This window comes from Bidens hawaiensis, unplaced genomic scaffold, assembly GCF_021521415.1.
Source record: "Bidens hawaiensis isolate Kalapana, Puna unplaced genomic scaffold, B.hawaiensis_p1.1 tig00028623_1, whole genome shotgun sequence".
Taxonomy (NCBI): domain Eukaryota; kingdom Viridiplantae; phylum Streptophyta; class Magnoliopsida; order Asterales; family Asteraceae; genus Bidens; species Bidens hawaiensis.
This window is the reverse complement of record NW_027494691.1, coordinates 156,786-172,590: the sequence shown is the minus strand read 5'-3', so window position 1 is coordinate 172,590 and position 15,805 is coordinate 156,786. Positions and strand designations below refer to the sequence as shown.

General features: G+C 39.3%; 2 protein-coding genes across 2 annotated transcripts; both read right to left on the bottom strand.

Moving 5' to 3' along the window:
* Positions 1–1,002: 1,002 nt before the first annotated feature.
* Positions 1,003–4,644, bottom strand: LOC143577464 (uncharacterized). The gene is made up of 5 exons (XM_077061292.1): positions 4,268–4,644; positions 3,549–4,117; positions 2,719–3,050; positions 2,301–2,508; positions 1,003–1,190 (listed from the first exon to the last, which is right to left on the bottom strand). Exons 1-5 carry the CDS (start codon positions 4,642–4,644, stop codon positions 1,003–1,005), a joined length of 1,674 nt encoding a protein of 557 aa, XP_076917407.1.
* Positions 4,645–9,788: 5,144 nt separating this feature from the next.
* Positions 9,789–10,364, bottom strand: LOC143577463 (uncharacterized). The gene has a single exon (XM_077061291.1). It carries the CDS (start codon positions 10,362–10,364, stop codon positions 9,789–9,791), a length of 576 nt encoding a protein of 191 aa, XP_076917406.1.
* Between the last annotated feature and the right edge of the window lie 5,441 nt (positions 10,365–15,805).

Below are 15,805 nucleotides of genomic sequence, written 5' to 3'. Positions count from 1 at the left end.
GTGGCGTGCTAATTTTAAAGTGCATTCAATTCTCACCACCTTAGGGTAATCAGCTTATAGTAATACTCCCTATACCTTATCGAATTTCAGCTTCACTGTCCCCCTTAGGATGAGAACCCACAAAATCTATAATTAATTGGGTTTATTAAGAATATGCAATGGAAAACCTTTCAAGACTAGTTGGGTCTACCGACACAACCCAAGTTAAGTACGCCTTCTTTAATATTATCTCATATTATTAGTAGTTTGAAAAGCCGATTCCCGATAAATATCCTCATCTCCCATTTAAGTGCAAAAAGAAACAAAATCAAGGGACATTTTTCAAAAATTTAATTTTTTTTAAATAAAAACAAGTTAAAAACATGTGTTCATATCCCCACACTTAAAATTTGCATTGTCCTCAATGCAGAGACGGAAACACGACTCAAAAATTTAAAAACAAAACAAAACCTAAAAATACAAAAAATAAAGAAGAATAAAACAAAACAAAGCTAAAAATTAAAGACTAAAAACAAAGTAAAAAGGAAAAGACTTAGCTGGCAGTATGGAAGTGAAATATGACGCTAAAATCTTCATCCATTTATGCCCTCCAACTCCGAACGTGCTCCATAACCGGTATCTCTTTTCTCTCGTACACGAACGGAAGCGGCAAACAATATCTAAAACCTCATCTTATCAACCTCGATAGATATTAATCATTCAAAGTATGGAACCGAACCAACCAATCAAACTAATAAATATGGATTAAAAACAACAAATAAATAATCAGAAAAGTATACGGCTCATGCTGCTCCATCCCACACTTGAATGTTGCATTATACTTCAAGGGGATCATCTATCTCACACTCTCTTCCTTCAAAACTTTCAAAACTTAAAAACAAATAAAACTACAAAAAACTACGTTAGTGACTCGAGGAAAAATAAAATAAAATAGAAGTAAAAATCAGAAAGAATATACAAACTCTACACTTGAGTATTCACTCAAGAATTATGTGTGACAATTCAGTGCGACGGATCGAGAGGAGTTTCCTCCCTCTCGATTGATTCTTTCGGTCCTCCAAGATAGTGCTTTAAACGATGATCATTCACCTTCCAAGATGTTCCATTATCCGGATTCTCTAACTCCACCACTCCATACGGATAGACTTCTTTTACCAAATACGGTCCCGACCACTTCGATTTCAACTTTCCTGCAAACAACTTCAAACGAGAGTTAAATAATAGTACCTTTTCTCCTTTCTTGAACTCTTTTCCGCCTTTTAAACGTCGATCGTGCAACGCCTTCGTCTTTTCTTTGATGTTCAACGATCGAGAATACTCCGCATCCCGAAGTTCTTCCAACTCATGAATCTGAAAATACCTTTTCCTTGCGGCAGCGGTAAGGTCAACATTCACCGTCTTCAATGCCCAATAAGCACGATGCTCTAACTCCACCGGAAGATGACAAGACTTACCATAAACAAGCATAAACGGTGTAGTACCCAATGGAGTCTTGTATGCGGTCCGGAATGCCCACAACGCATTATCTAACTTTTTCGACCAATCTTTCCGACTAACCCCAACCGTCTACTCCAAAATCCTCTTCACCCCTCGATTTGCATTCTCGACTTGACCATTTGTTTGAGGGTGATAGGCGGTAGAGGTACGATGAGTAACCCCATAACGAGCCAATGCTTTCTCCATGACGGAATTACAAAAATGGGTGCCCCGATCACTAATAATAGCTCTTGGAGTACCGAAACGAGTAAACAACTTCTTAAGAAACCTCACAACAACTCGTGCATCGTTCGTGGCCAACGCTTGGGCTTCCACCCACTTCGACACATAATCAATCGCCACCAAAATATACTTATTACCATTCGACGTGGGAAACGGTCCCATGAAGTCGATGCCCTAAACATCAAAGATTTCAAGAATTTGAATTGGGTTTTGAGGCATCTCAATCTTGGAAGAAATATTACCTATTCTTTGGCACGCATAACAAAGCTTCACAAACTCTTTAGCATCGTTAACAATTGTCGGCCAATAAAACCCACTATCAAGCACCTTCTGCGCGGTAGCATGTGCACCATGATGACCTCCAGTCAACCCCTCGTGAACATGCTTTAGAATATCCCAACCTTCCTCTTTCGTCACACATCTCCTCAGAATCCGATCACCACCAATCTTGAACAAGAACAGGTCATCCCACACATACCTTTTCACATCCCGAAAGAACTTCTTCTTTTGTTGTGTAGTCATACCCTCCAAAATAAAACCATTAGCCAAATAATTAGCAAAATCAGTGAACCATAGCATACCTTGCTTCTCAGCCGCAAAAAAATCAATCGACTCGTGAGGGAATGTATCTCCAATCTCCTCCTCACGCAACTCTTCTCTCCTCGGGTCCTCAAGACGGGATAAATGATCGGCTGCTACGTTCTCCGCACCCTTCTTATCTTTAATCTCGATGTCAAACTCGGAAAGTAGAGGAATCCACCGTATGAGACGAGGCTTCGGGTCTTTCTTCTGAAAGAGAAAACGCAAGGCTGCATGATCGGTAAAAACGGTGGTCTTCGAAAGCACGAGATATGAGCGGAACTTGTCAAATGCGAAAACAACGGCTAAAAGCTCCTTCTCGGTGGTGGTGTAATTCTCTTGAGCATCATTCAACGTCTTACTATCATAATAAATGGGGTGAAAATGTTTATCTAACCTTTGCCCCAAAACCGCTCTGACCGCATAATCACTAGCATCGCACATGAGCTCGAACGGCAAACTCCAATCGGGAGAACAAAGAATTGGAGCACTAACGAGCTTCTCTTTAAAATACGTGAACGCCTTCACACACTCATCATCAAACACAAACGGCACATCTTTCTCGAGAAGTCGGGTCATCGGGCGAGTAATTTTGGAGAAATCTTTGATAAATCGCCGATAGAACCCCGCAAGGCCTAAGAAACTCCTAATCGCCTTCACATTCGTCGGTGGAGGAAGTATACTTATAGTATCAATCTTCGCACGATCCACCTCAATACCGTCTCTCGAGATCTTATGTCCCAACACAATTCCTTCAGTCACCATAAAATGTCATTTTTCCCAATTTAGCATTAATTTCGTCTCAATACACCTCTTCAACATCTTCTCAAGATTAGCCAAACACTAATCGAAAGAATTACCATAAACCAAAAAATCGTCCATAAACACCTCCGTGGAAGTCTCTATCATATCTTGAAAGATGGCCACCATACAACGCTGAAAAGTAGCCGGAGCGTTACATAGTCCAAACGGCATGCGTCGGTACGCAAACGTGCCATACGGACATGTAAAAGTCGTATTCTCTTGGTCTTCTGGTGCAATGGGAATTTGAAAATAACCCGAAAAACCGTCAAGGAAACAATAAAACTGCTAACCTGCCAAAAGCTCCAACATCTGATCAATAAACGGCAACGGGAAGTGGTCCTTCCAGGTGGCATCGTTCAACCGCCGATAGTCAATACATACTCTCCAACCGGTAACCGTACGCGAAGGGATAAGCTCATTCTTCTCATTCATCACAACGGTCATACCTCCCTTCTTTGGAACAACTTGGGTCAGGCTCACCCATGGAGGGTCAGAAATCGGGTAGATCATACCGGCATCCATCAACTTTAACACCTCCTTATTCACAACTTCTTGCATATTCGGATTGAGGCGTCTTTGTGGTTGCACCACCGGTTTGTACTCATCCTCCATTAAAATCCGGTGTGTGCAATAAGAGGGGCTAATGCCTTGAGTATCGGAAAGTCTCCATGCAATCGCCCCCTTATGTAGCTTCAACACGTCTATCAACTTCGTCTTTTGATCTTCTGTCAGCTTGGATGACACAATAACGGGCAAGTTCGAGCCCTCATCAAGATGCGCATACTCCAAGTGTGATGGGAGTACTTTTAACTCCAACGGAGCGGGTTTCTCCTCGGGACCCGCCTCACTCTCGAAACTAATCTCATTCACCTCGATCATCTCGAGCAAACCCGAAATCTCAGCTAACTCATCACAAACCGAGTTGTTCTCACACAACTCATCCTCACCCAAATCATCACATTCGACCAAACCATTACTTCCCACGAGATCCGCACCACAAATGTAATCGAAACAGCTATCAATACCTGCAATAAATGAGTTAATAAAATAAACCGAGTGGCACGGACCACTGAAATCATCTTGATCACTCGGATGCTTCATCGACCTCGCGACATCATAAGTAACATTCTCATCACCAACCCGAAGCGTGATCTTCCCATCATACACATCGATAAGTGCCTTCGCAGTTCGTAAAAGCGGACGACTAAGAATAATGGGAACCTTCTCGTTGGCTTCCATATCGAGCACCACAAAATCAACTGGGAAGACAAACTTATCCACCTTCACTAACAAATTCTCGATAATACCTCGTGGATATTTAACCGAACGATCGGCCAATGATAAAGACATGCGAGTCGGTGTAAGCTCGCCTAACTCCAACTTCTCGTATAAAGAATACGGCATCAAATTAATACTTGCGCCCAAATCCGCCAATGCATGGCTTATCGCATCACTACCAAACAAAACTGGAATCGCAAACACACCCGGATCCGACAATTTCTCGGGTACGCGTTTTAACACTACTGCCGAACAATCTCCCATGAGTGGAATCGATGATACCTCCCCCAACCTATCCTTCCTCTTCAACAAGTCCTTAAGAAACTTTGCATACTTCGGCATGTGTTGGAGGGCTTCAATGAACGGGAGGTTGATCTTCAACTATCGGAACATATCAAGAAAGTGCCCATACTCCAGCGTATATTTCTGGTGTTTCGCGCGAGCGGGATATGGGATACGAGCATGGTCAATCAAAGGTGATGGCCGGACTTCAATCGGCTTCTTCTCTAATGGCGGTGCAACTGGTGCGGTGTTCTGCACTTTACCCGGTACTTCCATCACGATTTCTTCATCCATCACCTCTTCATCTTCCATTTCAACTTCATTCCTTCGCACCTCGGGACCCAAAACCCTGCCGCTACGAGTTGTAATTGCCTTTATTTGAGCGGCCGGATTCTGCTGAGTAGATCCTGAAAACTGTCCCGGAGGTCTTTCATTTAATTGGCGAGCAAGATCGCCAATGCTCTGCATGTCGAGCGTAGTTGATTATTGATTCTTCAAAAGCAGGTCATGATCGGCAAGGGTCTTTTGAGTGGCTTGATCTCTATTAACCATATGCTGCATTATCTCGTCCAACTTCTTACTCAGATCTGACACATTATTCGAACTTTGACCATTAGAACCTTCATTGTTATATTGTCCCTGGTTTTGGTTGGAGGGAGCTCGGAAACCAGGTGGCCTACCAGCCGGACGCCAATTCGAGTTACTTTGTCCTTGATTCTGGTACTGACTCTTGTAGCTGTTCCAGTTCTGATTATTGTTGTTGTAAGCATTAGGGAACTTGTTCTGACCAGCCACGAAATCAACATCTTGATTATTCATCAACGGACAATCCAGAGTACCATGACTACCTCTACACATCTCACATTTATCCACCTTAGTCTTTAACTCTTTTATCTCTCGGGTGAGATTCTCCAAAGCAGCAGCCATACCGGTATCCGATTAACCTGGTGCACTCCTCGAGCAGATGAGGGTGTACTGGTGACGGGTTTGGAATTCCCACCTCGTGGCTTCTTCGCGTACTCGGATTGCGCGAAACTTTCAAACATCTCGTTACACGCGGTCACGTTCTTCCTGTCCATCAGATTGCCCCCAGTAGCTGTGTCAAACCTCGCTTGAGCCTCATAAGTAAGCCCATTGTAAAACTTCTCAACGAGAGCCCAAGGTGTGAGCCCATGTTGTGAACAACGGGAAAGCAGATTCTGAAAACGCTCCCAAGCTTGGTAATACGCCTCATCCGGTTCCATGTGGAAGGAGTGGATCTGATCACGGAGGCGAGAGGCCTTAGCAGGTGGAAAATACTTCTTGAGAAATGCGTCGTGAAGAGCCTCCCATGTGGTGAATGTTCCAGCAGGTTGCGAATCGAGCCAAGTGGCGGCACGATCTGAAAGTGTAAACGGGAACAGGTGAAGGAAGATCGCATCCCGGGTAGCACCTTGTAGGTTAAACGTTTTAAACACACGGGTCAGACGGTTGATGTGTGCCGGTGCATCTTCATCTTCACGGCCATGGAACTGGTGGTGATTGGTGATGTTGTTCATGACAGAGGATGGGATCTGCCACGAGTTAGGGTTGTTAATGTCGGGGGTGACAATGGGTGAGTGATCTCCATGGAAGCCTTCAAAAGCATGCTGGTACACGGTGCGGTTATTCTCGGCCATGGGAACGGGTCTAGGACTTGGTGGTGGTGAATTTGCGGGTGATGATTTTGGTGAAGTATCTATGGTGATCGGTTTCTGTTCAGACGAACACGAACTTGAACTCGCCTCGGACTTCAACTGAGTGGATTCAAAGCAGTCCAACGGTGGTCCTTGCGAACGCAGAGGTGGCATATACCTACAAAAACGCACAAGACCGAGTAAGTAGTTTCTAATATAGTGACTCTAAAACTGACAATAAATAAACAAACAATAATAAAAAATACAAGACTTAATTTAGACTCCAACGACTCAAACAAAACAAAACAATACAAATAGCACGTATATAGCAAAAAGGTCCAATCAACGCTAATAACGCAATTGCCAAGAGTCTTCGACAACGGCGCAAAAAAACTTGATGTGCTAAAAGTAGTTTAATATTTATTAATTAATTTAACTAAAAATAACACTAAGTAATACTCTAGACTCTCTAAAACTTAACTAAACTACTAACCGGCAAGTGAATCGGTCGACTCTAGTGCAGCTAAGTAAGTCCGGATATCGAACCCACGAGACTCTTTAAATTACGTTTACTAGCTAATTAGACTCGACTACAAAACACGACTTATTATTTATATTTGTTTAAGGGGGTTTTTATTTAAAATACTAAATTAATACTGTAATTAAAACTAATTAAGAAAACAAGTAAATTAAACGAAAACAAAGTTTGTTATGAAAATAAGAAGATAATGAGAAAACTACCTAGGCTAGACTCCCCTAAATTTTGGTAATGAATTGACTCGTGAAAATATTTAGTTATGGACTGGGATCATAAAATAGACACTTAAAAGAAAAAACCAAATAGGACCCCTGACCCTTCTCAAGAGAAAACCTATGGATTTCTAACAAGTTTTAACGCACACCAGTATTAAAAATTAAGTTCGCTTACGGTCACCCAATTGTTTACAATTTAGTTCCTTTATACGAAATCCTACCTTACAGCGCGGAAATAAAGGCAATTTACTATGATTAATTGATTTGATAAACAATAATAAATAATCAACCTTAGACGGACTCCTTACGGAGAACTAAATCTAGCAAGATTAAATAGTAAAGACTTATCAATAACCTAGCACTTTACAGATTTTAGGTTAGCAACTCACTTAGGTTTATTTAACAATATTATTCCTATGATCTTATCGCGAAATCAAATCATAAAATAATCAAGAACACAGAGTAATTGACCTAATAGCAATCCTATCAGATGACAAACAATAATCAAGGAAAACTATGGAATAAAACTCATCAAACAATCCTAAGCAATCATACGCATCAATTAATTATAAGCAAATCTTTTACTAAATCATAAAAACCATAACTTAAATAATCCCAAATCAAATCAAAACGTCAACTTAAGTTCATCATAAGCCTAGACAGTCTATAACGTTTAGTCTAGCATCTTAAAATTAAACGAAACAAACAAACAAGAATTCATGGTGTAAAATAAACGAAAACGAAAAAAACAAAAGATAAAACCCGTGTTCTTCGTCTTTAACCAAGACGCGCAACACCAGCTAATTCTTCGACTCCAAAAATGCTGAAAACTCTTATCGGTTGCCTCGGGATTCACCAAATTCGGATGTGGGGTTAAGGTATGATTAATGGTGAGTTTAGGGGTCTTTATATAGGCAACAAGGGTCCAAAAATAGGTTAAGACGGTTTAAACATGAAGATTTTGGAAGCATGCACCGTCAAACACCCGCCGCGCCGCGCGGTGGGCTTCCCCTCCCCAGTCGCGCAGCGCATCGGCCCAAGGGGGGGGGGTCTGGTTCGTTCTTCTGGTCCGGTTCAATCCTGGTTCGGTCCGGTTCGTTTCCTGACGCGTCGGTTCTCCGGTTCGGCTTGTTTTTTGCTTGTTTTTCGCCCTCTTTTCACCGGAATTATAACCCGAAACCTAACACATAAAACTAAGTTAGTAGTATACAGATCTTTCAAGAAACCGACCAAAACTAATAAATATTATATAAAATATACACGGGATTTATGTATAATAAACGTTATATAAATCATAAAAACCATAACGATAAATAAATCCCAAAATCAAATCAAAACATCAAAAGAAGTTCATCGTAAGCCTCTAGTTCATGCAATTTAGCCTAGCATCTTTGGTTTAAGCAAAACAAACAAATAAGAATTCATGGTGATAAAATAATGAAAACGTAAGAAACAAAAGATAAAACCCGTCTTTTTCGCCTTCAACTAATACGCGCAACACCAGCTGATTCTTCGACTCCAAAGCTGTCGGAAACTGATCTCGGACTCCTCGGAACCCACCAAATTGGTCTGGACTTCAAGGTATGCTTAATGGTGAATTTAGTGGTCTTTATATAGGCAACAGGGGTCCAAAAATAAGTTAAGTCGGCCAACAAACGAAGGTTCTGGAGACAGGAACCATCGTGCCGTGCGGCGGGCTCCTCCTTCCCCGTCGCGCGGCGCTCTGGCCAATGGGGGGGGGGGCTGGTCCATCTTGTCTGGTCTGGTTCACTCTTGGTTTGGTCCGGTTCGGTTTGTTTTTGCTCGTTTTTCGCCCTCTTTTCACCGGAATTAAAACCCGAAACCTAAAACATAAAACCATGTTAGTAGTATACAAATCTTACGAGAAACCGAACATAAACTAATAAAATATTAAATAAATGTACACGGGATTAACATATATTTAACGTTATATCAAACACCGCCTCTTTGATCTCTTCTTTGGAGAACATAGTAACCAACAAATCAAGTTCCTCCATCGAAATAGTATTAATACCATCACACTCCAAAGCTGGTCTTTGAGGGAACTTATCTCTGAAGTGCTCTCTGAAGAATCTCATGATTTCTTTCTTCACTAAACTCGGTGTAGAAACCCATTCCCCATTCACATCAAGACCCGGGATCGCATTCCTTGTTTTTCTCTTATTAACCACACTGTGAAAGAAAGTCGTATTATCATCCCCGAAAGACGCCCATTTCACCTGCGACTTTTGTTTAACATCACGAGATCTATGGAGCTCGATTTCCTCAATGCGTTTTCTATATTCAGACCATATCCACACTTCTTCCTCATCTAAATCCATGTCCTCCATAATAATTTCAAACTCTTCTTTTTCTTTTTTTGTCTTGCTAAATCTTCACCTTCTTTCAACATACATTCTTTAACCCATCCTTTAAGTCTGTTTCTTAGCAATTTGAGTTTCCTAGTAAGAACTACATCAGTAGAACCCAAGAAATCACATCCCGTCAGCACACTTCTAACCAGATCCTCACATCCTGGCCTGTCTACCCAAGAATCAAACCATCTAAATGGCTTTGGACCGTAATTCATATCAACCAACGAGAGCAACAAGGCGAGTGGTATGAAAGATATCTATGTAAAGCTCTGACATAAGCATTTGGCCACTTGTTAAAAACATTGGAACAAACTAAAACCCTGTCGATTCTACTCAGTTTACACTAATTTCCTCTGCTAGCTAGAAAAGTGTATTTCATACCTTTCAGATTGTATTCTTTGAGATCAGCCTCATCAATGAAACCGTTAAAATCCTTTGCGCACACCGGATCAAAGTTAGAATTTTTTCTCTCCTGCGGGTTTCTAACTGCATTAAAATCTCCCAACACAATCCACCATCCCTGACCCGTATGAATATACTGAGTAATTTTCAGCCAAAGTCTACTTTTATCCACATTTTGTTGTGGAGCATAAACATTAATAATATTAAACCTCACATTCCCCTCTGTCAAGCAACCCGAAACAAACAAAAAATTCTCATATTTAATCACACTATCTTTTATATACACCTTCGGATCCCACACACATGCAATCCCCCCAGAACGACCATTGGAATTTACCACATCAAAATCAAAACCCATACCTCCCCAAAAATTCGACAACAAAGCCACCTGTAAATCTCCACACATAGTCTCCTGCATCGCTAAAAAAGGTACTCCAAACTCTTGTTTTACCCTCCTTATCCACTCAGCCTTGCCGTTAACCCCAACCCCTTGAATATTGATTGAAAGGAAATTCATTTCTTACCTTTTTGTAAACCTTCTTGAAGAATCGATTCCCGAATCATATCATCATAATTGGTAATGTGAGCTCCAAGCTTTTCCCCCGACGCCCTTGTAGATTCAATTTCATTTTCTATACTATTCGGATCCATAGCAAAAGGATTACCGTTGACATCTATAGGATGAAGTTGAGCCTGTATAGATCCTGGAATTAAAGTTTCGATCGAAACCAAATGTTTATCCGCATCATGCCTCTGTCGAATATTGAGGTTATTAAGGTCTTCATGGAATCTTTGATTCTCTTTATTACAATCATCCTCCTGGCCACCTCCAATTTCAACATTATTCCTATCTGAAGACATGCTATCCGAATCCGGCTCATCTTCAAATCCCAAAATTTCATTTAGCCCAAAGATGTTTTTTGTTCTAGCCCTTTTACCCCTTTTCAAGCCATTTGATCCACTAGACACATACTCATTGGGCCAGCCCATGTCCACCCATTTTTTGTACTTTTTTCTTTTTGTTATATTATGTGTACCCGATTTGAATCCTCCTTCTAAAACAGTGAACTGGTCAAATTGGAAGGTGGGTCCCAAGGCACAGTCTTCGTGATTTGACCCTTACTTAAACAAAGATTTTTGTAATAAAGGAGAATTATTCTCCATACAAATTGCATCCGTTTCCAAATTTCCATCCTCATTAACGTTACCGTTGGGTTGATCTCCGACACCGTTCCCTTCCTATTGTTCCAGCGACGTTCCGAAAACCTGATCCAACTGCACCCAATCACCTTCCTCTTCCCTGACACAGACACGACAGTTCCTTCCCTTCCATCGAATGATTATCTCCTCCAACACCAAGCATCCCTCACCGACTAACACCCCTACGACTTCGGACGATAGGTCTCCATCCTCCTCTGACGTTTTAGCCTTGACGACAACCTTCCCAAATAAACCAGCAACAACATCTATGACCTCATTCTTGAACAAGTGTAACGTGGTACCATAAATTCTAAGCCAAGCCAATCTTTCGACCGTCCATGACTGACCTTCCCATAGGTCTAGCATAGAGAAAGTTCCCACCATATTACGTGCTGCTTCCATTGCATCCATCGCCTCCTTATTATTTGCAAATGATAACAACATTGTCAAAACTCCGAGAGCTTGCACCTTCCCACCGTTTGGAATAATCTCTTTCAAAATAGTGTTAATGTTCTTCAAAGCCTCCACATCAATCATTTTCACCACCACAGCCCTTCCATGCAAGCCGATGAATGCTTCCACGTTATTATCAACATTGACCACTTTTTGATCCTCTGTTGTAGTCTGCTTTCCTGTAAGTATATCTCTAAATGACCGAGTGCCATTGTTAGCATCATACATGCTTTCCTAACCGCCTGTAATGGCAGTAGTTTCCGACATCCGATGGCCTTCATCATGCAATCCATCCTTGTTACCCTTAACGTTGATCTCACCGTCCTCGAGAATGAACCGTGCAACATTAAACTTTAAGGCGAAGCTCCCCATACGAATCGTGCTCAAACTCTTCGCAGTCTCTATCTTGTTCTTGAAATCCAGTAGAGATACAAAACCAAACCAGTTTCCGAGTCGATCACGTTTCTGGTGTAACATCTTGGATTTTTCGTATTTGTTTAAACAGATTCGAGAATGTAATTCGGATCTTTTGAACTATTTAAAATTTGTATTTATGGGTATTTAACTTGGTTTAACTTATTTTATAATTTCATAACTTTCAATTATGCCAAATAGCCCTTAAAAACCTTTAAAATCGTTTAAAACGGCTAAAAATCGCAATTTCGGGAACTACAGGGACTAGTTTTGCCAATTCTTTCCTATTTTCGATTAAATTAACGAAACTTAAACTCCAAGAAATCTTATTACAGATCCCAAGAAGTTTTACTGTTGTCCAAGTCGAAATCTCTATGTTATTATACCCGATTATGTCATTTATTGATTATTCGGTTTCCTAAAATAGATATTTCTTAATAAACAAGTCTTAACCCTTAATATTTAAACAAGTCATATCATAAAACCTTAAATTAAAACTCCAATACCAGATCCCATAGCAACAATCCACGAAATTCTTTTCCCCATTGTCGGTTTCTTCAAGAATTTATCAAGTTCGTATTGCTTCGTTGACTTTCAAGCTTCAAGACCCTTTGACCTCGATGATTTCTTGTTCCATTCATTAATCGGGTAAGTTGTCTTCTTCAATATTGTAGATTTTTATCTGTAAAACAAAAGTCCTCAATCAATTTTTCCGATTGAGGGAGTCTCGGTGGTCAATTGGACTCAAACCCGTCTAAGGGCATAAAGTCAACATCTTTGACTATCCGTTTTCTCATACTTTTGGTTGGATTCAACGTTTGGTCAAGAAGACTTTTATTCTCGTAATGTAATTTTAAGGCTATTGACCAAAATCCGAATTCCGACTCGCTGTTCGGATTCTGGTCAGTACCAGCTCGCTTAAATCTTAAAACAAACATAACTTGAGTTCTAATCATCCGTTTAGAGTGATTCTAGCGGAAACGAGTTCGTTCTTACTTATATTATCATATCCTAAAATTTCATATTCTGAATTTGTTATATCATTTGACATGTAGTGGACGACTCGCTTATTCGTTAGCTCGCTTATTCATATGTATATTCGTTCGTCATTAATCTAAGGTGAGTTTATGATTCCCCTATTTTACTCAATTTTCCAAATGCTTTTGGGGCATATGTGTACGTATCTGTATTTCATACTATTTATTTATATATACACACACACACATATATATATACATATATATATATATACATATATATATATATATGTATATATATATATATACATATATATATACATATATATATATATATACATATATATATATATATATTCAAACAAATGCATACGTGTTATTGTGAGTGATTTAATCAAACATACGTGCTACTTCCTTACTTGTGTTACCATTCAATCAATCATATATTGGGATTACTATTCAATCAATCATATAGCGGGTGTTCCTACTAGTGACCAACGCCCAATTTGCTTGGCAACGGTCTACTACTTGTTTATGGTTTGATTATATTTATCGCACTTATCACGTTATGCTTATTTATATTGTTGTGTCAAAACTGGTGATATTCTCACTCAACTTTATGTTAACAAACTCCATTTTATACGCATATGTAGGTTGCTTATATTGAAGATTGAAGTTTGGACACGTAGACAAGACCTTAGGATATAATCAAGATAATCATTCTTTGAGTTTATATTCATTGTATTTAAATTATTTGTTGTAATTGAATAATGTGTGTATACTTTGAATAAAATAATTAATTAGATATTGTCACTTATATTCATGATAGTATCTTCGAGCTGTGAGCAATCGGATCATGCCCCGGCATTTCCGCCTTAGGTTGGGGTGTGACATCCGGGCAATGTGTATATCAAATATTTGACAAAACTCCTTAATACATCCGGCTAAATCATTCCCGCTGCACCGATCTGGAAGATTGGTGACAAAAAATTTGGTTAAACGACGTTGGATGTGTTCCGGGAAAATCCTCCAGCGTTCCATCGGTTGCGGGGGCTAAACCCTAGCGGAAAGTTCGGAGGAAAAGTTCGGCGGCTACTTCAATTTTTTATATATATATATTGTATTCTTTGAGAGTTGTAAATAAATAAAGAAATTTGTGAAACAATTTGGGTTGAAATATTTCTCATGTATTTGATTTTGATAAGGTGAGCAAACCTTAACCATTAACTGACATTAATTGATCATCGAACCGAATTAACTAATAACTAAGATTAATTGACGGTTATGATTACTTGATTAACCGATTATCGGTTAGAGACATGGTTAATCGAGTCTCGTAACCAAACATTAAATGAACCGGAAAAAAACTAGACATGCTTATGTGGAGATAACTGTATATGTGTGGATTGAGTATACTTATCAATGTGTCACGAAAAACCTAGAGAATATGTATATATGTATATGTTAGCATTCACTTAATTCCCTGTTTGTTTCATTGTTTCTTTCTTCTTGTTCGTTTAGTTCAAATTTTAGTTCAAACTTGACTTGTTTAGTTAACCAAAACATAACCGAGCTTCATAACCGATTAACTGAGACCAAAGTTTAGTTATAGTTAAGGAAATCACATAGCAGGAGCTAATGGTTATGGTTATGGTTATGGTTATGGTTACGAGTAATAACCGAACCGAACCGAACCATAACTTGCACACCTATGATAATATATATGATTCACATGATGATAATGCTGGGTTTGTTGCTTTTGGAAGGTAAATTTGTTCCTTTTAATTAAATGTTTTATAGGAAAGTCATCCAAATGTCTTAAGAGGGAATTAAGTCTATCAAAATATATTTGATTCGTAATATATATTATACTTAAATTCTGAAATCAAATACTAATGTGATACGTTGGAGAATGAATAGAATCGAAATTGAGATAAACCCACTCAAATTTCTTCAACATAAATCGATTCTAACATTTCTTCAAATTATATAATAGAGCATCTACAACGGGGTGTGAAACCCAAGGTCTGGATGATGTGGACGATTTCAGATAATAGACACACCAACTTTTTCTTGTTGTGGGCTAAAAGTTTGTTTCACAAAGTTTTAAAACCGGTTGCAACCGACCCGAACCGGTTTGGATCATTTTGGGTACTTATATGCTTAAATCGGTTTCCAAACCGAATTAGTTTGACCCAAACCGGTTTGGAATATGCAAAAATCAAACCGGTTCAGTTTTAAAACCGGCTCAGTTTGTAAAAAAAGCCGGTTTTGTACACCTCTAATCATAGGTGGCAAATGGTGGTGGCCTACTCACACACACACACACATATATATGCGTGTGTGTGTTGAGGTTTGCTGTAGAATAAAATTTGGTTTTTGAGAAAACTTTGAAATCTAATGTGGCACTGATGTGACGGTTTGTAGAGGTTTGTTGTTGTAGATACTCTTAAATAGTTAAAGTTAAGGAAATGAAATCTTCTACTTCTTCATCATCGTCATCGTCGTCACACCTGCCACCACAACTGTCAACGCGTCCTTCGTACGCAACCTTTTTACCGCCCTTGCCTTGCAACCAATTATGCCACCACTTATGTTGTTGTCGCTACAACATTCCAAACTCTAAATAAAACATGATAATTATTATTATGTATTGTAATATCAAATTCTTTCCATATATTCAAATTTATTTTTGATATTCCAAACTTTGGTACAAATATATTGAACCAAATTGCACTTGCATCTTAACGAGAATCCCCAAATCTAAACAAAGGAGTAGAATTATATAACATAGGTAGCATTTGCCTTTAAAAAAAAAATTAAAAATAATAAATTGAAATTTTGTAAAGAAAATGTTGCATCTCTCACTTTATGTAAACTTATCTCATCATTCACCATTTCACCGGCTGCCAAA